This window comes from Pyrgilauda ruficollis, unplaced genomic scaffold (genome assembly GCF_017590135.1).
Source record: "Pyrgilauda ruficollis isolate IOZ18807 unplaced genomic scaffold, ASM1759013v1 scaffold19, whole genome shotgun sequence".
Lineage (NCBI taxonomy): Eukaryota > Metazoa > Chordata > Aves > Passeriformes > Passeridae > Pyrgilauda > Pyrgilauda ruficollis.
In genome coordinates this window covers 9199442-9225214 of record NW_024518095.1, presented here as the reverse complement: position 1 = coordinate 9225214, position 25773 = coordinate 9199442, and the positions used below count along the sequence as shown (strand labels likewise).

The window sequence follows — 25773 nt, the reverse complement described above, 5'->3', positions numbered from 1 at the left end:
TGCTACAATAAGCACATTAATGCATGAGGTCATTTTCTCTACACACTTTCCACTTTACCTCATCTGCTGACTTTCTTAATTGAATTCAGGTTTTAAATTGCTCTTGCAGAATCATGTTAAGCAGCTAAGGAAATGCAAAGAAGAGTATAACAAATAAGGGACAAGTCACATACCTCTGAACAGGCTTCGGAAACACTGCCACAGATTTAAAGTATTAGACAATAAGACTGTTAACTTTGACAAGTTGAATGTGGACAAGACAGGAGCATCAGCAATAAGGAAAACAAAGACCTATAAATGCAGGTGCAAAGCAACTGGACCGTGGTATAGCTCATTTCAACTTATCACCAGCAACACCCATTGTGTTAGTGTTCTACACTGCAAAACACAATCTTTATTGGAGATTATGCAATTTAGAGTTCATCGGTCTCACCAATGAACTGTAAAGCAAAAGGTATAATTAATGAACACATTAATTATCCCCCCTCAAAAAAAAAAAAAAAAAAAAAAAAAAGCTAGAAAAAAGAGTAAGCTTTAGACCTCAGCTTCTTTCTTCTGTAATCTGGTATGTAGATTTTAGTGCTCATGGAAATGACAGACTAAAAGTAGTGACAAAATCTGAAACAAGTCAGTTCCTACACACAGCTCTGTCAAATTCCCTGCCAAAACAAAGCCTCTTATTAATGGGGACTGTGTGCAGGCTACTCTTGATGGAGCAGAAGTCTGAGAAGTCATGCTTTTTTTCTGCTCTGTTTTGCTTCTGTGTAAACTTGACTCTGTGAACTCAGACTTTCAGGTGGGCTTGATATATATGCAAAACATCTAGTTGGAACTGGGGTGGACTCCCAAACTTCTTTTCACTCATAACTAAAGTCAGGAATTGAGCCAGAAAGAACAGAGCACTAAAATCACCAACTAATCCTTCACATCCAATATTTTACATGCAGAATACAAAGATGCAGGATACATAACAACCAGAAATATTGCTAATATATAGTAGAAATCAGCCAATTGGCCAAAAGCCAATGAATACAAGGCTTTTCTGTGGCAAAGCTCATCATTCCAAAGCTTGCTCACATAACAAAAATTGCACATTGTTTAGTGTCTGCTTAAGTCCAAAGGATAAAATATCAATTGGCATATACTTGCTTGAGTATCACTAACAAGCAATAAATTAGAGATATTTAACTGACCTAGAAGCCTTTTTTTGACTGGTTGCAATTCCACTGTGATTAGACTGAGTTGCATATCTGGCTGTGAGACTGTATGAGAAGAAACAGAGAAATTGAATTAAAGAATTTCTTTGAATATGTATAGAAAGAACACACTTACCAGCAAATGATGAGTTAATGAATGCAAATTGAACATGGATAAAAATGCAAATTAACTGGCAACAATATGAAACAATGTAAACATGCAGATTTTTATGAGATGCAATGAACAGGTTATGAAATAATGGATATTGTTATAAAATGTCTCATTTGCTAGAAATTATCTTATCAATAGAAAAAGTGAGCAAATTTCCACAGTGACTGAATTCCTGAAGTATAGCTCAATTCACACAGAATGTGAACTTCAAAACATTGTGCTGCTTTTTTTTTTTTCCCCATGAAATGCACTAAGCACAAATACACTCCTACTGGTCTCTCCAGCAACCTGACTGGATTCACAGTAGGGCTCTTAGGAACAGATTTGCTATACCAAATTTAATGTGGACTCAGAAAAAATCCCACTAAAGCAAGGTGACTTTCTTGACAGTAGAGCTATATGGACGAAGTACCCTGTCACAAATTTTATTACTGTTACAGCACAGGTCACATATGTGATGACCCAGGCAATGAAGCAGAGGCTGCATTAAGAAAGTCCTGGCATGTGCTTAGACTCACTGTGGAATTCATAGGAAAATGCACCTTTGTCTATTAAGGCATCCAAGTAGCATTTCTGGAACAGAAAACATGCTATGCTACAGGACTAAAAACTGTATGTTCCTTTTGACATCCAACAACCTGGCATGATTAGATAGCAAATTATTTTCTCTAATCTTTTAGACATTTGCATAGGGGATATGTCAAATGCATGGCCAAGGTACAGCTTTCTGTCAGGCAATTTCAGTTTTCATAGACAGGTGCATCCTTTGGCATCCACACAGTCTAAGGCTGTAGAGAGGTGCCTAAGCCAGGTGCAATCACAACATCAAATTCCTTGAATTATTAGGGAAGTCATGGACAACTGAGGAAGCAGAAACTGATAGTCAGAGATTTCTTTTGTTTCTCAGAGTTCTGCATCTTCCAGCAATTCTTCTGAGTAGCAGCAGAAAACCTCAGTGCTCTAGTGCCAGGTTTATAGACCAGCAGCACTTTTAAGAAGCACCTGGTGGTGTTGAGTCTACCAGAACAGTGTTAAGCAATTTCTGCCAGTACACTGAGTGTAAACCAGATGGCAGAAGCTGTCAGGTAAGAAAGGTCTTCCCTTCCTTAGTACTGCAGTGCTGAAAAGGGGTGAAAAGGAGGTACAAACCAAGGGACAATGTGAGACTGGAATGAGATGTGAGATTATTGCTACTTTACTAAATTAAACCCCAACAAAGTGTTTAGAGCTGCCTCTGTTCCTGCCAATTAAAAATGGTACATTTGCATAGGATGAATATAAAAGTAAGAAGAGTACTTCAGTCTTAAGAGGGCAAAAAGGAATCATTCAGTATGTAAAAGCAGCATTCAATTCTCTGACATATATCTTCAGAATAATGCTGACAAATTGCTTTTCTATATGACCATCGCTTCTGTGGATATTATAATACATAATATCACTTAATATAATATATTACTTATAATAATACCAAAATTCATAATAATCACACTTTATGTATTTTTATCTATCTAGTTTTTAGTACATTGAATTATATCTCACTTATGGCTATATTTCTTAATAATGCCTGGACTTACAATGCAAACGTGACATAATTTGTTTTACTGAATTTGCTACATTTGTGCCTGGCATAATAGTCCATCTTTTGATGAGATCTTTCTCTTATGTTTTTTTTTTTTTCCAACATATTTAAAATGAAGGAATCTAGAAATTAATAGCTGGTTACCTGCGTTGACTAAAATAAGAGATTTGTGAGAAAAATTGTTGTCAAATAAAACTTCTTTGTATTTATGCTGTAAAAGGTGGAATGATGCACAGTACAATCAACACAGAAAGTAAGATGGGAAAAGAGAGTGAGTAGGTTGCAGTGCCTTAGTGTATCATAGCATTTCTACCTCAAACAATACATTCAAGACTAAACTGAAAGATCAAAACCCTTAATCTCAGTGTTGATAAACTAGCCCACATACATTTAATAGCAATAAATGCATAAAATACCTGTCTGATAATGCTTGCTAGAATGCTTCCCTTCTGTGGCTTGGGACTCTATCCACTAGCAAATTCATGAAACACCAGCCTATAGACTACTTTCAAACTTTCCAGACAGGCTTGACAGGCATTGATGAACGTGTCAATATCAGTAAAACATGATTTGTAAAGGATGATTTCCACTGTGACTGATTAAATTTATTTTCCAAAGAAATGTGACAAGAGAAAGGCAAAAAGAGAATTTAACTCATAAAGCAGGTGCATCAAGTTCTAATGACTTTAGGTTTTCCTTGTCAATTAGCTCTGGACGTGCTGAGCCCATGAAAGCTTTCCACGAATGCATTTCCCAGTTGCTCATCTCGCTTTCATGGATGTCAACTGCAATGCTGTTTCAGACTAGACTTTAACCTACCCACTCGTCTAAATGTATGAACAAGTACTTACATACTGCCCTCTATCCTATCAGGTAATTGTCTTTGGGTAGTATTTGTCAGTCAGCAAAATAAACCCATTTTGCTTAAAACAGTTATTTATAATGTCTAAAAATCCACACCACGATATAGTAAGTGTGTGTCTGCAATAGAGCAGTAAATGGATCTTAACATATCAGACAATACCAGTTTAATGCTACAGCATTCAGGACAAGGAAGGATTTACTTGTCACAGGGCTGGAAAGGGGCATTTTTAAGGCGTCTTGTTCTCAGCTGTCTACTACCCTTTCTCAGGGTTTACAAGACCCTTTACACAGTTATAATACTCATATCAGCAATCAGCTATGTCATGTACACAGGAGCGGACATCACGCTTAACTCTCGTCTTCCAAATAACACATAGGGGAAGCCAAGTAAATGCTGTCCAAAACAGGTAAAATGGCATATAGGCATCTGAAATCTTAGAAATAATCTGGACTCTGCAAAATAATATGGACTTTGTCTTCCAGGTGGAAGTCATCAATATTTTGTTTTACAAACCAGGGAAACACTAGTCAACACAGCAGATATGAAATGGCGACAACTGGGAAATTTCTTTTGCTGTGAGCAACATCCTGAGGCTGCCCAGAAAGGCAGTTCAGCACAAAAGTAGCTGAGAAGAAGGGACAGTGATGCTGCTGAGCCCGAGGTGCTGATGGAGAACCCCATGTCTGCATTGTGCTGAGTGGTTCAGGAAGCAGGGCTCTGCACAGTGCCACGTGGCTGTGCAGCACAGCCAGCTGCACCGGGGACCTGTGCACCATGCTCCATCAGGATGAGGAGCTGACAGGGTCATTCATTTGCAGGCATGACACGGTTACAAAATGGTCCTAAAAGGTGTAGAGGAGACTAGGAAATCAATGTAGGCTACAACATAAATGACTTTATGTGGCACTTAGGGATAGGTTTTACTGGTGGACTTGGCAGTGCTGGGTTAGCAGTTGGACTTGATGAACTTAGAGGTCTTTTCCAACCTAAATCATTCTATGATTCTATGCAGAAGGAAGGCAACAGATTGTTTGACACTGGACTTAACTACCAGAAACTCTAACTTGTTGCCATACAGTATGTCAGAAAAGAAGCAGGCCCTTGAAAGTGGGTTAACACATAAAGCTGAACCATGAACCTTCTATAAACCTGAAAAGAGCATGAATCAAGCTAAAAATATTTTAACCTCTGTCTTCAAAAAGTAACCCATGCAGTGACACCCTGAATATCATATACTTTTTATTAAGTCCTCCAAAGGATCAATAGGATCATGTTACATCACACTGTCTTTTTCCTATAATGTTAAGAGTCACATGGTGGTTCTAAAATGCCAACTATGCACTATGTTGAAATTAGAAAAAGAGAAAGGGTTTTGTAGAACATAATCAAAGTCTTTCTTCCTTACTGGCTTACTTGAATTTTAATATGCTGTTGATCTTACAAAATGCATTTAGTCTCTAGTCTGAATGCACTCCAGAGCTGTTCAAGACTTTTGTATTAGAATAATTCTTTGGAAAAGACTAGTTTAAAAAGAATGCTTTTTCAATGTAAAAAATTTACCAGAAGGTCTCAGTTGCCCTGTGCGCCTATTTTTTTTTAAAGTATTTTTCTTAAATAAGAAAAAAAAAAATTTCTTTAATTTTTTCTATTTAGCTGCTCATCATCCTACTGATTGAAAAGCACAAAAGATAACATTCTAAGGTAAACCTGACTCCAAATTCCAAGTGTGCCTGGAAAGATGTCACAGGAAACAAAAGTTTCCAAGCCCTCACACTATAAAACAGTTTGAACAGGTAGAAGATCCCTGATCCCCAAATGTACTTTCAAGGAACACTGAGGAAGAAACCAAAAAAACTTTGATTTTCTGTACAAACAATATTTTTCAGACATTTCTTTTCCCTCTTTAGTCCAGCCTTGGTCAATTAATATATGGCCATATCCACCTGTATGTATCTATTTAACTACATATATCTATACCTATACCTATTTATTTATAAATAAATAAACATTTAACATTTATATAAACGTTATTTATGAATGTGTATTTTATAGATAGAGGTATATTATCTACAGATAGAGGCAAATATAAATATATATATAAATATATAAGTATAGACATAAATATAGATATAAAGATATAGATATAGGTAAAGACAGATATAAATATAGAGATAAATATTACATATTTAACACATAAATACACTTTTTTTTTTTTCATTCACAAGAGGAAATATCTATGGCTCAGGCAGTTCTAGCTCACACCCTGTCATCTGTTCTAAATTATTTGGACATTACTCCTTTCCGCTCTTTGAGCTTCTGGCATCTTATTCAAGTAGTCTGTCTCCAAATGATTCATGCTTGAAGGTACAAGCAAAATTATGTTTTCAATATTTTCCTATTGTTCACAACTCATAAACCAAAATGCAGATAACCCAGTTTTGCATCAATATTTATGTTCCTGCAGAATACAGAGCCTTTTAATAAGAACGAATACACAGTGACCATAGCTTTTCTGCTTTGGTCCCAGTATTGTAGTACAGATATTTTGTGGAATTTAATGAAGGAGTACAAGAACCACAACATTAAAGAAACAAAATGGATACCTAGCAGTAACTGTTTTTTGTGGTTTAGGAGACTGTGTTACTTCGCTACTGTGCTTAAGCTAACCTGCAGCACACCTAAAATGCCATCTTTTAAACCTCACTATTTTTCTCTGAGCAAATTAGACAAATGGATTACAGTGTGCTGCCAGAACTAGGATTAGGCCCTTAGGAACCAAATGTACCATTTTATGACCTTATCTCCATGTCATTTATGGTCTTATACTAGAACAGAATTATATCAGAGTATCTTCACAGAATCATATGCCACCATTCTACTTTACAGTTTGATGCAATAAAACTGTAAAAAAGGTTTTTTTCCTAGAGGAAATGAAAATGGAGGTGACAGAAATGCTGATGGTTTTACTTCTTCAAATCTATGCTAATTATCTCTTGAATCTTTGCATAGATTTCCAGAAAGTCCACATTCGCAACACACCTAATGTATGGTTGGGATTGCTATAAACCTGCATCAGTCAAAAAAGTATCCCATGGTTAACTGTCTCTATTGACAGTAGTAAAATACATTTGTAAGCATTTCGTTCAGTCTCCCTATTGACTTTAAAATGGCAAAGAGTCTCCCTATTGACTTTAAAATGGCTTTGTAATATGAAGAAAATACAAGATTCTACCAGCAGTTCAGCTATTTTCCTTAAGTATTTTCAAAACACAAATAAATTCTTGTAAGTCTGGTGAATCATAAATATAAAAAACCTTTTCTTTTCACTTCTATTTAATCTATTTTCCACAGGCAATGACTGCCAAACAGCGCTGCCTAGGATTCTTTGGAATTTGTATAGATTTTTATTTTGGAGCTTTTTTGGTAAATTAAGAAAGAAAGTCATCTCCTTCACAGCAACTTCCAACTGTAATGTTATTTCATTAACTGACACCCAGAAAACCACAACATGTAGAATATCAAATTTGTTGCACAGTCTGTGAAAATAGTAAGATATAATAGATATTAAAAGGACTGACAGAAGCAAAGAAAGTAAGTACAAATATAAAGCTATGACCTAAATGAATGTAAAAATTCAAGGAAAAGACTGGGTCACACATTGCTATGAAGGAGTTTTTTAAGGAATAAATAGGAACAAAGAAAGAACAATTTGCTTCATAATAGGTTTGCTACCTATCATCTGATGAAAAAGAAAAAAAGAATGAAGACTGTGCTAATTTAATATGGCTACCCTTGCATTTTACATGTGTTGAAATTTAATTTGCCATATACAAATAATTACAAGCAACCTCCAGTGTTCACAAGGTGTCAGAATTAAACTGGTGGCAGGTCCTGGAAAGTAATAAATGTATGTACATTTGCATCAGATTTCATTTTCAAAGAATCAGGAGATCTAACGAATCTCAGTAGAAAGTGAGGGTAAAGCAACAAAGAATGTCTGAAGGGAAAATAACTTCATTATAAAGCTTCTATTCCTTCAGAAGGAAATATATAAAAGATTGGATTCGAGTGCTACAAGGATGAATGGAACACTTCCCATTAAATTCTACATGATCTGGATTAGCAACAGTGAGAATTATGGTCAAAGTGCATCGAAACTGACAGATAAAAAGTAATGAGTGGCAAGGATGACACAGGCCAGACAATGAGAATATCTGAAATGAACAAAATTAAAATTTCCACTAAACTGATTTAAAACACTCTTGTGAAAACTGCAAGAAGAGATAATGAGAAAAGATGACCATTGCATTTTGAACTGCAAACAGCAGAAAAGTTAGGGAAAAATTATTGTTCTTGAACAGAGGTAATTTATAAACAGAAGAACCCAGGGTAACTGCACGCCACAGGTTCCTAAAGAAAGTCAGATATACATCAGGTACTTTGCAAGGAGAAAAAACTGTGTGCAACAAGCAAGGGGAGATACCAATCAGTAAAGGACAAGTTTGAAGGATCCAACCCATAGAAATAGCTAATAAGGTAAAAGATACAAGCAGTTTATGAAGGACTTGTGGTGAAATGGTCAATAGAGGATGAACCGTTTGAAAAAATCTGAAATGCTATTAAGAGACTAAAAATGCTTTTTATATTTTTTATTTTCTCTCTAGGCATGCAATAGTCTGCTAGATTGGTGGATTATAACTGTGGAAAAGACCATTTATTTTAGAACCTGAATGTCACTTTGAAACACCCTTTCCCCCATTATTTTAAGCTGAAGAAATGTTATTAGATATCTTCTTAGAGAGGATGGGTTACATGGAAGAAGTATATGAAAAATATGTTCTTACTAATGCTCTGTTCTATCTTTTCTGTGGGAAGATTATTAGACAGGTTAGTCATTTGCCACTGAGACACACTAAATGCTTTATTTACTTGGACTTCAGGACAAATACGATGAAAAAGCCTCCTTTCTGAAGTTTCTGTGATTTGGAACCTTGAGGACTGTAATGATTGCATCTTGGGGGAGTAGAACAAAATGGAGCCACAGCTGATTGGCAAGGTAAAAGAAAAGGTTAAAAGAAAATTAAATACCTAAGGGCCATTTAAAGGTCAGCTTCCTGCAGATCCTGGAACAATCACATAAAGCAACTCATTCTGCATTATCTCCCAGACATATAAAAATACATCAGATTAGATTAATAGCACTTAGACCCTTACTAGCAAAAAGAGAACAGAAAGAAGGAATAAATATTTGCTTAATTTTTCTTCTCTTCAGAATCAGTGATTTGACAATGATTCCACAGTGGGAAAAGCAGGAACTACCTGCCTCTTTCCTTTCACCAAAACCAAGTGACTAGCAACAGCATGAGCTAAGGACAGCAAAGGGACTTGTTTCATCCCTTCCCTGTACATTAAACAAGCAACACACACAACTATGTACACCTTCCATTTTCCAGCCTATGTCAGTGCAACACACTTGGTGTAGACTGCTGAAACCATATTTTAAACCTTCAGAATATTTAAATGAAGGCCTTTTTTCTAAACAGAGTGATGTAATCAAGATTGCTATGCAGATTCCCACTATTCTGACATGGATCTATTTCAATTCATAATCATAAGCACTACATTTTCATTACTGTCTTTCACACAGCACAAGCTCTGCATCCAACACACATAATTTCTTCCTTAGTACTTCTGAGCAGCAGGCAACATGAAACCCTGTTCCTTGCAGTAGTTATATATGCAACTGCCTGCAGAAATCAGCTACCTAACTTTGTTTATATGCTCAGGAAAACCAGGGCGCACTTTTAATATAACAAATTTAACAAAATCCATCTGGACCTCAAGCTGTGCTCATCATTCCTGTACATGATAAAATAGTTTGTCTGTCTAGGGGAAATTTTCTGACAGCTTACTGAAACCAGTTACTGTCTAATCTGTAAATGAGACAGAACTTCCTTCATCCACATGTGTTTTCTCTTAGTATCTGGGTGGTTGAAAGATCATCACCACAGATGTATTGCTCTGATAATGGAATCCACTACCAAAGCAAAGCATAAAAATATAATGTAGCCATTGTTGTCATCTATCTGTACTGACAGATATAAATAAGGCCACCAGCACTGTATTTTTAAAAATAAATCTGAGAGCTGCAATAAAGTCACAAGGAAAGAGTGAAGTGCCAACTTCAGATTTCGAAATATTCAATTCCCACAGTTAGTAATGGAAGAATATAAGAAATTTTAGGGTAAAAAGAAATCAGAAATCAAATCTAAAACTATTCTTTGCATTTGGTTACTATTTATTTACTGCAGATTTTTTTCACTAATAGTCTAATAATTTCAGAGTTTTTATCATTACTAGTACAAAACTATGATCTTCCATAAAGAAAGAATGTTTTTTGCAAGGCAGTTTTTTGCAAGGCAATTTCACTTATAATGAATCAACTCCTTTCCTTCCTTTCACATTGAATTTGAAATGTTGCTGTTAGCCACAGGACTAGATAGGCAAATAATACTCTTTCACAAGCAGAATCTTGCTTGCCTTCTGTATGAACAGCTTTCACAATCCTGTGACATTGGTCACAGACAGCTCACATGGGAAATAGCAATGTTAGAGTATTGCCACACTGACCAATTTTGGATAATTTTGTAAGGAGCCTGTGAAAGAATATTCATTATCCTCCCGTGCAAACTTTGCACTTAGGAAAGAGAGGTTCCTCCAGAAACTGGTTTAATTACATTCCTGTCTGTGTTGTCTCCTAGTCACACTAGGATAAGTGTGGTGGCTCAGTCTCCTGAATTCCCCATTTCTGCACAAATCTAACCTGTCCAGTCTTGTGATATTCTGATTATAACCTTCCCCTGGGGCTTCTGTTTGTTTACCTCAGCAAAACAACCTGTGTATGAAACCTGTAGAGACCTAATATAATTTGGTGCCTGTTTCAGTTTTTGTTGACAAAGGGCTTAAACACTGTATAAAGTAGCTTGTCTTCAGCGGCACACAGAAATTTTCAAACATGGTAATGATCACAGACATTGATCATTACTGAGGACATCATAACCTGGAAATGGGGATGAGTACCATCACCATCATCATCATCACCACCATCACCAGCAGGACCAGTCTTTTAAATCAGGAGAGTGAGATGCTAGCTCTGCACATACAAAGACAAAACTTTCTTGGTTTTCAGCAACCTCTGTAATCTGACCATTTTCAGTGTGACTTCTCAGAAGTATTTCCTTCTCCCATGTATAATCTCTACTTCTCTTGGAAAAAAAGTGAAGGGCATCACCTTCTCATATTTGTGTAATACAGAAGATACAACAACTTTTTACCTCCTAGGAAATAAAGTTGAAATTACACAATATGCTTAGTATACAATAGCTGGAAGCAATGAAGAAGGTAACTTTTCTCATAGAATATTCTAACCTAAAATAACCTCAGTTATTAATACAAACTAAGACATAGTTTCAAATACTTAAAGTACAAAATGACGTGACTGATTACTGAAGATTTAAAAAATGTATAAAGTCTATAAAAAGCACCCACCTTATTCAGTGTATATATTTTGCTTTTGCTTACATGTAGGCACATATACAAGCACATGGATCTCAAATTCACTTAAATGTACAGAGTGCGTCAAAACGACATCTTTATTTCTCAGGTAAATATGAAAAGTAAATATGTGTGAGTCTTCCAGTAAAATAAGATACCCATCGTGTAAGAAGATGATTTTCCAATTACCCTTGAAAATTTACTCTAATTAGGTTTGAAGCATTTTGCCATTTTTAAAAAAAGACGAATGTCCCATTCACGTGTTAGCAGCTACATTCATTATCTGGCTTCTGCCATAATAAGAAGATAATTCTTGTTCTATTCAAAAACCTGAAAGAACTATTTCTAAAAGACCACAGGTCAATTTAATGGAAACTATTATCTGCTTTGTGCATTTGCCAAATATTTTTTCCAAAATATACACCGTAAGGGATATTCTGCCTTAAGGCTTCTGCATACCAAACCTTTCCACAGTTATGTTACAAATGTTAGAAAACAGAAAGAATTAAGAATTTTTCAAAACATATTCAGAACTGCAACATGGTAATAAAAAAAGACATACCTGCACAATAATTGTATAATAATAAATAGTCGTAAAGATTAACTTTTACTGTGAAAGGATAAAACAACTTTTTTATCAACAGCACTTCAGAAAAAAAGTAAAATTACTCAATTTTTGATTGATAGCAGTTAGATTATCTATTAAGTTAATTTTATATGGACAGTGTGAAGAATGTGCATTAATATACACTTCAGATTTTATCACTTTCCAAAATTCTCCATACAGGGAAATGTGTAGTTTTCAGTACTACAGTACTAGTATGAAACTACTTTTTGCAAAAATATCTAAAGATCTCAAGTGTTCGATACAGCACTCATGTGAGTTTCTAAGGACCTTCTAAATCATGAGCTTCCCCCAGCTCGGTTATGTTGGTTGCATTTCTAATTATTGCTGAGACACACCTGACATGAAAGCAATCACAAGAATCACGTAAGCTACCTGTCCACATTACAGACAGCAAAAAGTGAGCAAGAGGCAAGACAGATCTCAACAAAGCAATCTTTTCTTTCTTAATTAATGTTTTGGCTTCTTTCTAAAAATAAGCTTTTATTTACTCATATCACCTTTAAAACTAGAAAGGTATTTGGTACATATTTTTAAATAATATTTCAAAATATTTATTTTATTGGGAAAACAAGAAGTGAAATAAACAGCTGCTATGAAAAGAAGTGTTGGTAAATCCACCAGAGAGAATTCACATCTGTGTATGTCTATATATGCCCATCTATTAGTAGAAAACTTGTTTTCACATGCAGTCATTTTTCTTTGGAAGGTAAATATTATTTTATGCTAATTTCTTTATATTACTTCAAAAATTGACAAATAAAGAAAAAAGAAAATCACCATTGAAAAAAAGTCGTATTTCTGTTTGTTTCTAAGTTCCAGGGCTCCTTGTTTTGCTAGCAGCTCACAATACTAGATATATTTATACTTATAGTGGAAGATAGAAAATTTTCATATAGGAGAAAATTTCTGGCAGGCGCCTTTATCCCTTAAGATTTAAATGAAAAATATATGGATAGAAGAAACCATACTCCCTCAGGCAATACAGGCTTTACAGTAACAAGCATCAAACTTCTCTGTATGTGAAAGCACATAGAAAAAAATCTTGCTTTCAATTTTAAGATAAGAAATAAGAATGATGTCATCAATCTTGGTCAGGTAATTTTTTACATAGAAATATTTTACATCTGAAACCTAGCTATGAACAGAAATTCAATCAAATAATTAAATTATTTTAAACTCCTAGATTAAAGTGGAATGTTTAAAGCACACTGATGGAAGTTGAAATTTTTTTAAACCAGCCTTAGATGTCACTCGACAAAATCATAAATGTGGAGAATCTGGGACATGGAATAATTTCTCTTCTTACAGAAGCAAGATTTAACATAGCAAAATAGAAGACAATAAAAAAGTGCAGAAAGACCATGAGATCTCAAGGAATTATAATGGAAAGCTTAATAAAACATTCAACACCTCTTTGCCTACCATGTGGAATCACCATCATCCGAACAGTAAAAAACGTGCTTTATCCAGGTTTTTTTGGACAAACTCTTGCAATAGTCATGATGTATAAAGAACAAGACATAGTCAAGACATAGTCTTGACAATAGTCAAGATGTATAAAGATGTATATTTTTTTGTTAATAACAATTCACCATGGATAAATTATAAAATCAGGAAATGTTTCAGTTCTTTCACTAAATTAAAAACAAAATACAGTAACCAAAGGTATTTATAGGAAGCTGGCTAAGCTCTTAATTCCCCTGATTAAAGCTGTGAACACTTAATTCCTGAATAACAAGATGTTATTGTCTCTCATGCAGTATTAAATATCCTCCAAAAAGCAGAAATTAAGCTTTGGAAAATGTTGAGAATGGTCAGACTCTTCTCGACCCCACCATAATTTCCTAGATTACATGTTAATTGTATACTTCACAGGAAAAACCTTCAAAGACATTAATTTTCAGCAGCAGAGAAAATAGAAGCACTTCATAATGCCCCAGCCAAACACATGTATCTTAATTTTTGCATCAAATGAGGTAATTAACATGCTATTAGCAACACTTTGCTCCAAAATATCTTTTTAAAACATTTTTAGATTCAAGACACAGATTTCTATCAGGTTGAAGTGTTAAAGCTTTGTCCATTAAAGAAGAAATATGTTTATTATATACATGAAAGTGTAATTTATATATCAACAGACTTAAGAACCAGAATCTCAATGTATTAGTCTGATACTTTTAATCCAATCTAGATCATTGATTTACCACACTCTTGACATACACTTGTTCAATAAGTCCACAAAAACATTTTGAACAAGGATATAAAAAATGGAACAAATACTGAACCAAACAAAGCAACAGATAAAACTCTTCATGATGATCTGAAGTTGACTTTTTTAAAATTTGCCCAATAAAATATACATTGTTGACATTCTTTCCATTTAAACAGATATTTCTGTTTCTAACTCGTTTTTCTATAGTGGCCTTCAAGCAACTACCTTCTGAAAATGTTTTCAGATACAGTTTGAAAGCAATGTAATTCAGCAATTATTGAGTTCCAATGAGTGCTTTGTTTTCTTAAAACTAAATAAAATCTGCCCTCTTAAAAGAAACAACTAGATTTAGGCTATTTCTTCTCCCTTGTACAAAACATTTGAATAGAATTAGGCACTCAAAAACCAGAATGTGTGGGGACAAAAAGAGTCTATAACAAATGGAAGTATTAATTGTGCCTTTTCCCCATCTGTTTTGTTGATCATTGGAAATTTCTCATTTACATGTGGAACTGGGAAAGGGAAGAAAACATGAAAATAACCAGTACACTAACCACATGGTGTGCTAGCAGCCTCTTATTGTGCAATGTGCAGAAAAATCAATAATAAAGTAAAAGAAAGGCTTGCAATTAACTAAAATTGGAACTAAAACTAATTGGTATTGCTCTCTGCTCTTGCTCTAACTTTACGCCCAAGAAATGTGGGCTTACTATCAAAAAACACATTGAAACCATTGTGTAAATAGCTAAAAAAATATTAAATAGCCTTTTTTAAAACACAATTTTGTCTTTTTCAAACAGAAAAATAAAAAGCTTTTGAACCTGAGAAAGATAACTTTTTAACCTACCTTGACTGCATATCTTGGTGTGTTTTGGACTGGCTGATTTCAGCTGGAGTTGAAGGGACTTGCTGTTGTAGCTCCACCAAAGACTGGTAGTACTGTTGCTGATGATGTTGCTGCTGTTTATACCGAGACAAACTGAAAAACAGCCCTAAAATGGCTTTCAAATTTCCATTCCTTATTTCTATTAAAAAAAAAAACAAAAGAGAAAAGGAAGTGAAAACACTTTGGTTTTAGACTTCAGTTTTGTAGAAGTCATACTAAAGTATGTCTGTACATACCTATAGCTATACATGTTTATGTCTTATAGCTCTTAATTTACCTGTAATATCAGAGACATTTTAGGTGTCACTGATATTATATTTTTATTATAATTTTTGGGTTTTTATTTGTCAGTGTTGCAATAAACATCTGTATCTACAATGTCTTTGTGATGAGTCTTTTGCATGGTCATAAACAAGAGTATATCAAACCTTAAATAAGACACATAATTTGAAATTAATACTCCTGTCCCAACAAAGTACAAATATTCTAGTTAAGGAAAAGCTCATTCAGAAAATCTGAGTTCTTTCTAGTCTTAAATATACATCCCTTCAAACCTTATGACTTTAAATTACTCTTTTTGCTTTTGGAGCAATACACATTGGTAACAAACAGTGAGTTCTGGAAAAATCAAAAAGACTGCATGGTAAGGGCTCTTGTCAGTGAGCATCTATCCATTCATACAGATGTGCGCAGGGAACTTGAGAGAAGAAAATAAATGGAAGGTTGTTTTTAAAAAAGGTGACTGTAATGCTCATGATTACATCTTTGAACTTTCGAATGACATGATTTTATAGCTTTCCATTTTATACTGCTATTACTGATAATGAAGACAAAAATGACAGCTTTGATGAGGCTATACAGCTACCTGAATACAATTCTGGTGAAACCCAGCAGCATCCCTATGACTCCCATCACTTTTTAGCTTTTTCCCAGCCTGAGATGAAGATTTTACAAGGATGTTGTCATTCCTTGCTGATAAATGATCTCAGTGTCAAAAAGAAACCTCAGAAGACTTTAATGAAATTATCTGCAGCATGTAGGTCTGTTCATAATCTCATTATTAATTTTCTTTGGCACTGACCACCTTGTAAAAGGCTTTTACTAGACCTATATACTTGCAACCTGACATGCAATGCCACAACCTTTCTGCCTTTCCTGCAAATCAAAATAATGAGCTGTGTGTGCTGCACAGCTTTCCTAGGCAAATTTTCAAGTTGAATTTATACAAAATTACTGTCATTTTCATGTCTCTTAAACCATATTGATTTTCTTTCAATAGGATTAGGTGAAATGTTAATACACATACTAAGGCAGCAAACACTGGAGCTTTTATGCTTACAACCTATTCTTCAAAAGCAAACCTAATCCAGGACACTGGAATATACTTTTAAAAATGTAAATTTGTTCTAAGCAGCCATAGTTATTCATCTTCCCTGTGAAGATGCTGCAGGATCTTTGATTAGCAATGAGACCATGAGAGATATGTAGAACTTTCCCACAACAAGTAAACCTTTTAGGCAGTATGACTTTTGCAGTCATGTTGGTTTCAAGGAATATCATTGTCAAGTAATACAGGAAATTTGTATTTAAAATTATCTTAAACACACCCCCAAAAAACCAAGTAACTATCCATTTTAAGTGGCTCTAGTTTGAGAAGACTGTCAGACACCAGTTTATTCATCATTTTGCATCACTTCATGCTGAGAAGAAGGATCCTTTGTTAAATCTCACTCAACATTTTTCAATCTTAAAATTTTGCTCTTTTTGCGTTAATATATTTTTTACTATTTTTAGGGAAAGATGCTATCAGTAACTTTTTCTTTCCTAATTTTAATAGAGTTAAAGTTAGAATATTTCTCAAAAGCAAAAAATCCAGGAACTTCTAATGTGTACTAAACATATACTCTGAAAATGAGAGGATTGTTTTTCTTTGTAGCAACTGGACAATTATTTATCAACTGGGCTCTCAAGCAGATATTTGGCAGCCAAGATTTGAAAATTATTTTTTTTCTAGACCTCTTTGTTCAATTGTCAAAATGAGGTCATAAACTGGTTGTGAAATCCTCAAAACTTGTCAAGCTAATGGTTTCTTGTTCCACAACCTCTGTGGTTATTAATAAATGACCCCGTAGTAAGAAGACAAATTTACCAAAGCTTTTTACAAGAAATTCAATTTCTTCTCCCCCTAAAAGATTGTAATATTCAGGATTATACACAGTAAAAATTGTATATTTAAGGAAATCACAACTCTGCAGTATTTTGAAGAATATCATTATGAAGATAGTAGTGGATTTACTCCAGATTCATGATCAACTGCATAACAGCAGAATTAATTTTAATCTTACTTCAGCACTAAATGTTAAAATTCGGTTTTGAAGAATAAAGAGCATTTTAAATCATAGTCCTTGCACTTAGTCCTGTGTAGTAGTATTGCTTTTAGTAGTATATGAACTTAAAGATAAACAATTGAAGCATATATCCTATTAAAATTATTGTCCAAAGCAAAACAAAGGTAGGAATAAAGGCATTGCAGAATGCAGACGGATTCTGATTTTAAAAAGTACAGAAAATATGTCACTTACCATGTCAGAGTACTAAAGAATTATGAGTATCCTCATAAAATAAATTCAAACATTTAATTCATACTTTATATCAAAGTAAGAATAGGCTGCTCTAAAAATTCTGATTCTAAATAGCTTTGAGTGAATGAGAGCAAGCAAACTTTCAGTATTCTCTTGCAACAAGATATCTTGTACAAGATATCTACAAGTAGACACAAAGGTTCTTCTAAATCACTTAGGAAGCTTTTCACAATTTGACAATCAAGGTGAATAGATAGTACATATCATGTCTGTGCTGCATATTTAAAAACCTAGATAGATTCAGATGGTGAAAGATAGTAATTCTGAGTTAATTTAAAAATAAAATAGTGTTTAGCATTCTAAATTTTTTCTCCATGAATCTTCTAGAATTCAACTGAAATTACCATCTCTGGAAAAAAAAATTCCTTCCAGCTTTTAGTTATGCTATAAGCAAAATAAAATACAGGGATGCATCTCTGGACCTGTTATCTTCAGCTGCCATAGAGGTCAAAGGGAATTTGAAGGTGTGCAATACCTTGTAGAACTGCTTAATTTGCTACAGGACAAAGACATACATTTTATTAATTCACTTGCCTCTTACATGAGCAAGGCAATATTATGTAATAATTAAGACAACTGGTATTTTTAATCGTTTTTATTTATTATATTAATTTAGTTGCAACCACATTAGGCAATCATTTCAGGTGACTAATACAGCAGAACAACTGAAGCAGCAAAACCATTCACTCTTTGACTTAATAGAAGACATAAAAGGAATACTATAATTTTCAGACTCATCTGGACAGCATTACTACTAATAATAAATTTGCTGAAGCAAATAGTCTTCCCTGAGTTTATTTAACTGAGCAGGATTCTTATGTTCTTGTTTGCTGTTTTGAATCAAATATATGAACAAGTTAAAAAAAAAAGTATGCTCGGGAAGTTCTGTGCCTATCTAGTATTGTGGAGGTAACATTAAAAGATTAATACCATTGAAAAAATATTGTTTTAAAACATTGTCTCAAGATTCATAAACATTGCATTTCTTGATTCAATTTCAAGGGAAAATTAAAAGGAAACTCTCTCACTTGTTATCATTAATCTATATTTGCATGCTGTTCAAGACAGCTGGAGCTTGGTATTTAGGTGCAAGTGATTTGTGTTAAGAAATTCAGCTTTCAGAAGAAAATCTTGTTATTTGTTCTGATGATTTGTTTCTCTTACCTTCTGCAGAAAGACCTTGGACATTTACGCCTCTGGCTGCCAGAAAGCTAAGGCAGACATCAACATTCTCAATCTGCAACATGAATAGAAATAACAAGAAGGATAAGCCTATTTTACAAAACACAGAAATGTTGGGAGAGGGGGAAAAAACCCAAAAAAAACTGTTCAGGAATGAATACTTTACATTCATTGCATACTACAGCTCTTTATCAAAGTTTAGCAAGAATGATTACTGCTAATTGGGGAATCGAGATAAAGCTTTCATTGTCTGCTTTGGTGCTTAAAAACAATTCACAAATGCCCAATCCAGAATGGCATGCTTGCAACTCAACAACCCACCTAGTTAACATAAAACTGGATTTGTATGCTACAAACAAGCAGCAGTGAAAGCACTCATAGAGAACTGGACACTGAATATATGTCTAGAGATGTGAGCAGCTCAGTTTACTAAAAAATGTAAGCAAAAACGGTGTAAGCAAAGGTACTTGCTTGGGATGATGTGGGATTCTATGAAAATGATATTACTCTCTTTAGTGGTTGTTTCTCTAATTTCTTTCCTTCAAATAATACAATAAATAAATTTAATTTATTTATTGTTTATGCTCCTCAGAAGAGTTGTTGCTTAGTAAAGAACATGGTGCTGGCTTCTCTTGGTGATTTAGAAGAAATCTACAGCTACCACAGAGAGCTTTACATACAAAAATGTAGCCTAAATGTAGATCAATAAAAGGATAAAGCTTCTGCCCATAAAATGAATAATCAGAGTATTAGACTGTTTTCATGTGTCTAATAAATGATGGAGACAGAGTGTTCCAAAACGTTCTCAAGTCACCATCCTCAGCTGATTACCCCAATCCTTCCAGGACCTCTGAAGGAATAATCAGCTGTAAATGTAAAAATTACTATCTTTGTCTATAAATATGCTTCTATGAAAACAGAAAAATTATGTATAGAGAGGTGTTATGTTTCAAGTGGTTTCAACAGGTTTGATTTTAAAACACTATTTTAGGTTGACGCATTTATTTCAAGGCAATCAGGACCACAAAAATAAAACAAAATTTGAACAATAAATTTTAAATGCCTATTATCACTGGAGAACATCAAAAATAAAGCAAATAATATTCAACACTAAAAACATAAAGCTGCAGAAGCTCAATCCCATGCAGTTATTTTATTTGAATGTTTACACATTTTACAAAGTCTCATGTCAATGGTTTTCAACCATCAAAACATAAGGGATAAATTCACTCCTTGAATGAAAGCTACCTCATCCTTGGCAGTATCTTTTCTCACCCAGGAAAGTCTTTTACTAGTGTCATCTTTCTATATTGGAGTTCTGCCATTGTTCTCTGGAAATGGTAGTAGCTAAAAGAATAAAAATATTCCTTTTTTACTACTGACCCTAGAAATATGTATGATGAGTCTACAGACTGTCTTGATCCATGGGTAAAAATATATAAATTTATAAATACGTGAAAACTATTCAGATCTACTCTTCAAGGACAATAAAGGTCGATACACTACTAAACACATTTTTAGAAGACTTTTCAAACCTTGATTTCAAGAACATACGAACATTTACAGTGAATGATAAACAATTTTTTACTGAGTCAATTACAGAAGGAAACCAAAACTCAAAATGTGCAGTTAAACCAATGAAATTTGTTAAAAAATTGGGGTCCACCATAAAGTTTTCCTAAATCAGTTTGGTGGGTGTCACCAATTTTCACAGCTTAGAATGTGGAATAACCACCCTAAAATCAGTGGGATTACTCCAGCTCTGGCCCAGCACAGTCACTGCAGCAACCCAGGCATTAACTGTCATTTTCTTAAATGTTTACGTAGTTTTACACCACGAAAACCCCCCAAATTACCTAGGTAATTTTGTTAATACATAGAGAGGTGACACAGCTAAATCAGTTGCAAGTTGGCTGTGGCTAAAATAGGAAGATCTGATTCTTCCTCACCTCCTCTTCCTCCCAGGTGTGAGGGCCCTGCTGCTGCTGGGCTTCAGCGCTTCTCTGAGCGCACCAGGAACTGGCTCCGCGCAGAGAACTCACCCAGCAAAAAGGCAAAGGGATTTCAGTCATTCCAGTTTTCCATGCAGCCAGAGAAGCACAGGAGCCAGCAGAGGGGAGGGTGTGTCCCAGCTTGAGTAAAGCATGGCTTGGGAGAGGAAAGGGGAGGTGGGAAGGAGGGACAAGGCGGATGGTGCCACTCCTGGAGGCGGTGGCAAGGCACTGGGCTGGCTCAACCCTGATGCTCAACCAAACCCCTGCATCAGCTGAGAAAACAGTGCACATGGAGAGAATATTTCTACTCAACCTTTAAACAATGTCAACCACGTAAGAAAAAAATTTGAACGGAAATTTCTGTGCTCTGAAAAATTGAAAAGAAATGAAGATTTGGTGGGCTATTAGCTGAATAACTCATTGTGTCTTTGGACTTTCAAATGTACCATAATGCACTATCAATTACTTCAAAGATGCGAAATTCTGCTCTATAAGTACTAGAAGCCAAAGGGAGGGGGGAAAAAAAGAAAATAAAGAAAAATCAGTACAGTAAATCAGTAGCATCCATCTTCAAATAACTGGAACAATATTTCCTAACACGTATTCTAGCTTAATCAAGTAATTTTTGATAATGGGCATGTCCCCTCTGCAGTAGTTCAGGAGACCATAGATATAACAAAATCGCAGTTCACTGGAGAATATTTAAGCCCTAATGTGAAAACATCTCAATATCCATCTGCAAACCAAATAATAGTAAATAACAAGCCTACTACCTAAACCCTCACATACATTTAGTGAATAACATCCTACAGAAACAGCACCTGGTTAATTTACGTGTTTACTTTTACAGCATGTGTCTTTGAAGTCATGTGTCTAAACTCTCAGAAAAAAAACTAATCATTACCACTAACACCAATGACTCAGTATGCTGCAGAACTACAAAGCAAATTCTGTTTGGCTTCAGAGTTCACCAAGAGAAGTGTAAGAGAAACCCTGAGTCCAAAGTCACCCTTTTGGTAGGGGTGTATGAAGCAATAGCAGTGGCCAACTTTCAGACAATGGACTGGGGCTGCACTGTTAGCCTTATAATAAAGTCTTGTTTTGACTTGTGAATTGAGCAAGTTTGGTGTGGCAACTCACAGACCCATAATACCCTGAAAATGTCAGAAAACAACTCTTGCAGTCAGTTCTCTGATAATAACTGCAGTTACTGTACAACTCTCAGAAACTCTTAGGGGATTCAACGAGACATGCATTAATACATTTTTGGATTATTTTCACTTTCCTTCCACTCCAGTCTAGAAAATGTTAGCCTTAAAACTGTCCCATTTTGAAGCTCTCAGTGTGTCTCTAAATATTGCTTTAATTACCTACTTCTTGCCCTGGCAAACCACAGTTATTCTTTGAACTCGAACCCAAGCAGCCCCAAACACTTTTTCTTTAAACTCACTCACAGATGAGAGTAATTTTGCAATTACAAAAGCTCCAAGAGTTTTCAAGCAGCTTCCATTCCTCAGTACTGTTTCAATCAAGAGTGGTATGAATTCCTGAAGTCCATGTTTATATAAGTAGTTATTCACTGGGGTAAACTCCTCCTAGAGCTGACACTGTGTGTGTAGAATTGTGCTGCTTATATATCAGTGGCTGAAGATTTTGTGGTGTAACACAACATAGACACCAGACAAATTTTGTACCCTTCATATGACCACAATTCTGTACTGAATTTTGCTTGCAAAAAGAACTAGTTTTTAGCAGAGATTATGTTTATCATTATAGTGAGTTGTATAATGAGAACTACAAAGTATTGCAGCAGATTATATCTCTCATTATAGTACAGAATTCAGGATATACAGATTGACTCCAAATCTTACATATCATGACAGAGAAGAGTCTCACATTTGCAAATTTGTTTGTACAGGTACATGTTGCCAAGATCAGACTGTTGCTGTTGATAAAGTTCTCCACCGCTGTCAAGCCTTGATTTTTATTTTGTTCCAAAGCTCTAATTTTATATTAAAGATTCAAAAGAGTGGAATAAATGTAGCACATTGAATAGCAGAAACTTCAATACTAAAAACTTTAACAACTATAAATAGGTTAAATAATTACCAATATAATAAACCTTCATTGCCATATAGACATTTGCCACTTAGCTATTCAATTACATGCTGAAAGTCAATCAACACTACATGAAATTGCTTTTCAGAGGTAACAAAAACCTAATATGGAAACCCAATCACCTCTTTGCCAAAACTCCAGGATATTATGCCAAATTCTGAAATGTAGCTCCAGCATTAGGGTAGCATCCAGGGTAAAGATACGCTTGGCGAAGATTATGATAATTTAGGAATTAATTTGTGGACATCATCAGGTAAATAATACCATTTGATACTTTTTAATTTAAGCCTAATAGGTTATGCTTACAATATGTTAAGCTTTCTTCATAAATCTGATCCTTTTGATAGTATTCATACACATAACATAAACAAAAAAGTACCTGGGATACCTAACACCATAAATATTAGTGATCTCCAACATATTTTTACACTGATGTATAAGGGGATACAGTTCATATGATGATGTAGAAATATCACAGCTCTGATAATATTAATAGATGGTAGCATGCAAAGAAGATACACTGGAAATATGTTGACACATATTATATTGCGTAGTTGTGGGTAACCTGCTTTTGAGTGAAAGTTATTTGAAATTTATTGTGAGAATTAAATCAGACTGGGGGACTTGCATAGCAGTAGTACTTAATACCCAGCTGACTTACTGGAAGAGCTCATTTGTGGGATGTACTCACCAGTGACTCAACACATAGAATATGTCTATTTATTCCTATTATTTTTGCTGTTGCCAAGATTAGTTTTCATCTCCTTTGTCTGAAAGACCCTTTCTTCACATGCAAAAATAAATTTAATTGTGGGATGCTCACAAGACATGTAATTATGACTAACACAGCATTGTGTTTCTCTGTGTGTATAAGAAGCTCAAAAAATATCTTGCTTTGACTAACTCCCTCTTATTAAGTTTATGACAATAGAGTTTACAAGAACACACAGACACAAAAGTTAGTTACTGTTCGCCTACTTTGAGCTGGATTCTTCCTGAAGAATGGGACACCTTTATAAAAACAACAAATTATTATAACCACACAGAGTTTCTATACATATGTGCTCTTAAATACTCTTGATTATTTTGGCAGCAAAATTAAAACAATAATTTCTATTAGCATTTCATTCAGCGCTATCTTCCACAGTTCCATATGTGTCTTTTGACATTCTGATTCGTGACCCAGTTCCCAGATCAAATTTGGCAAAGGATTTTCCTTGTAGAAGTTTTGTAATGTTGCTGACGGTTGATTAAGGACATCCATGGAAATAATATTCCACAGAAATCCAGAGAATCACATACATACTCACTTTCCAGAGAACAGAAACTCCACAAAACTCTTTAGTATTTGATGCTTTTTTTTTTTTTTGCTTTTTAATTGCATATAATAAATAGTACTCCTTTGAAATTGATATTATGGTAGAAGATAGTATGTGTCACAATATCTGTATTTCAAACACACTTTACCAGCATGTTTCTTCCTAAATGTCCCCAGAGTATTAACCTGAGTTGAGAGACATACATTTGAATGTTCCTCTGGTATGGATATTCCTCACTAATACAATTTGTGGAGGATTTAAATGAATGCAGAATTAGAAAATATATTATTGTTGTTACACATCTCATTCTCTTTCAAGTTCTGGTGCACTAGTAGAACCAAAATGAAATAAAATTCAGGCCTCACAGATAGCAGCCTGGACTCTAAATATTTACAATTCATATGTTGCATAAAATTATTAAAAATTAAAGAATGTAAAAGCAGATACTATTTGTCTGATTTTAACAGGAATCAGTCACGTAAGGAGATGCACGAGCTTTTGAGATCTGGTTGCTTACTCAGCAGGTGAAGTGCCAGTGATCTGGTCTCAATTGCAGGCTCTAGAAAGATCAGAAGTTCAGGCAAGCAACCAAGACACCTTCATGAGTAAATAAAATCATTTTTGATGCACATGTTGGAGTTGGTAAGAGAACTAAACTTTCCATATAGATTTAGCTATAAAGAATGCTCTGGGAAACCCTGAAAAGTATTTCAAGGTGGAAATGGCCTAAACTCTGATTTTCCTGTGTCTAATAGCAGTAAGAGAATTGGTCATGTACATGCTCACAAACACATGGTTAATCCTCGTACACACACTCCCTAAACAGACTATTCTTTGGCCAAATGTATAAACTTTCACAGCCTGCTATGCCCATAGGTGTTCTCAGAGATTTAAAAGGACAACTTTATTTCACCTTCGGTTCTTAAATGACTCATCCATTGCACACATTGTGATCTGTTGACAACTCACTTGTGTGGGAAACACCCAGATTTTCGGTTCACTTTGTAATTTTTTTCCTTATGGGTTTTCCTCCCAGCTGGTTTCACTAGTTTGTATTTATGTTCTCCCAGTCTTTAAAACAAAGAACTAAAAAGTTACAAGACAGAGAAATAGAAATAGAATATGTTTGCTGTTCTATAGAGCCATGTTTTTAACCTCAGTTTTATCATTCAGATTATTTAACAAAAGCAGGCTTCATAAACCAGGCTTCATAAACTAGGCCAGTGGACATTTAGCTTTTTTAAACTATGTACAGATGGACATATGTCAAATACTTCTTTCACCAAAAAATAAACAAGCAAGTCAAGAACTTGCTCCATTTCAGTGATAACGGAATACACTGCTCACTACTTATGAGCATGCTTGCTTTATACATATCTATATGCACCATAATTTTTTAAGGCTGGGCATTTGGTGCAGAAGTACG

The 25773-nt window shown here is 34.7% G+C and overlaps 1 protein-coding gene across 2 annotated transcripts in view; it reads right to left on the bottom strand.

Moving 5' to 3' along the window:
* NAV3 (neuron navigator 3) overlaps positions 1-25773 on the bottom strand; it is a 251244-nt gene that overhangs the window by 138647 nt on the left and 86824 nt on the right. For both annotated transcript variants that reach the window (XM_041465666.1, XM_041465667.1), the window contains exons 4-6: positions 18899-18971; positions 15054-15231; positions 1194-1262 (exon numbers count right to left, since the gene is read on the bottom strand). In XM_041465666.1, the coding sequence (XP_041321600.1) occupies positions 1194-1262; positions 15054-15231; positions 18899-18971 (320 nt within the window). The remainder of the gene's footprint in view (positions 1-1193; positions 1263-15053; positions 15232-18898; positions 18972-25773) is intronic.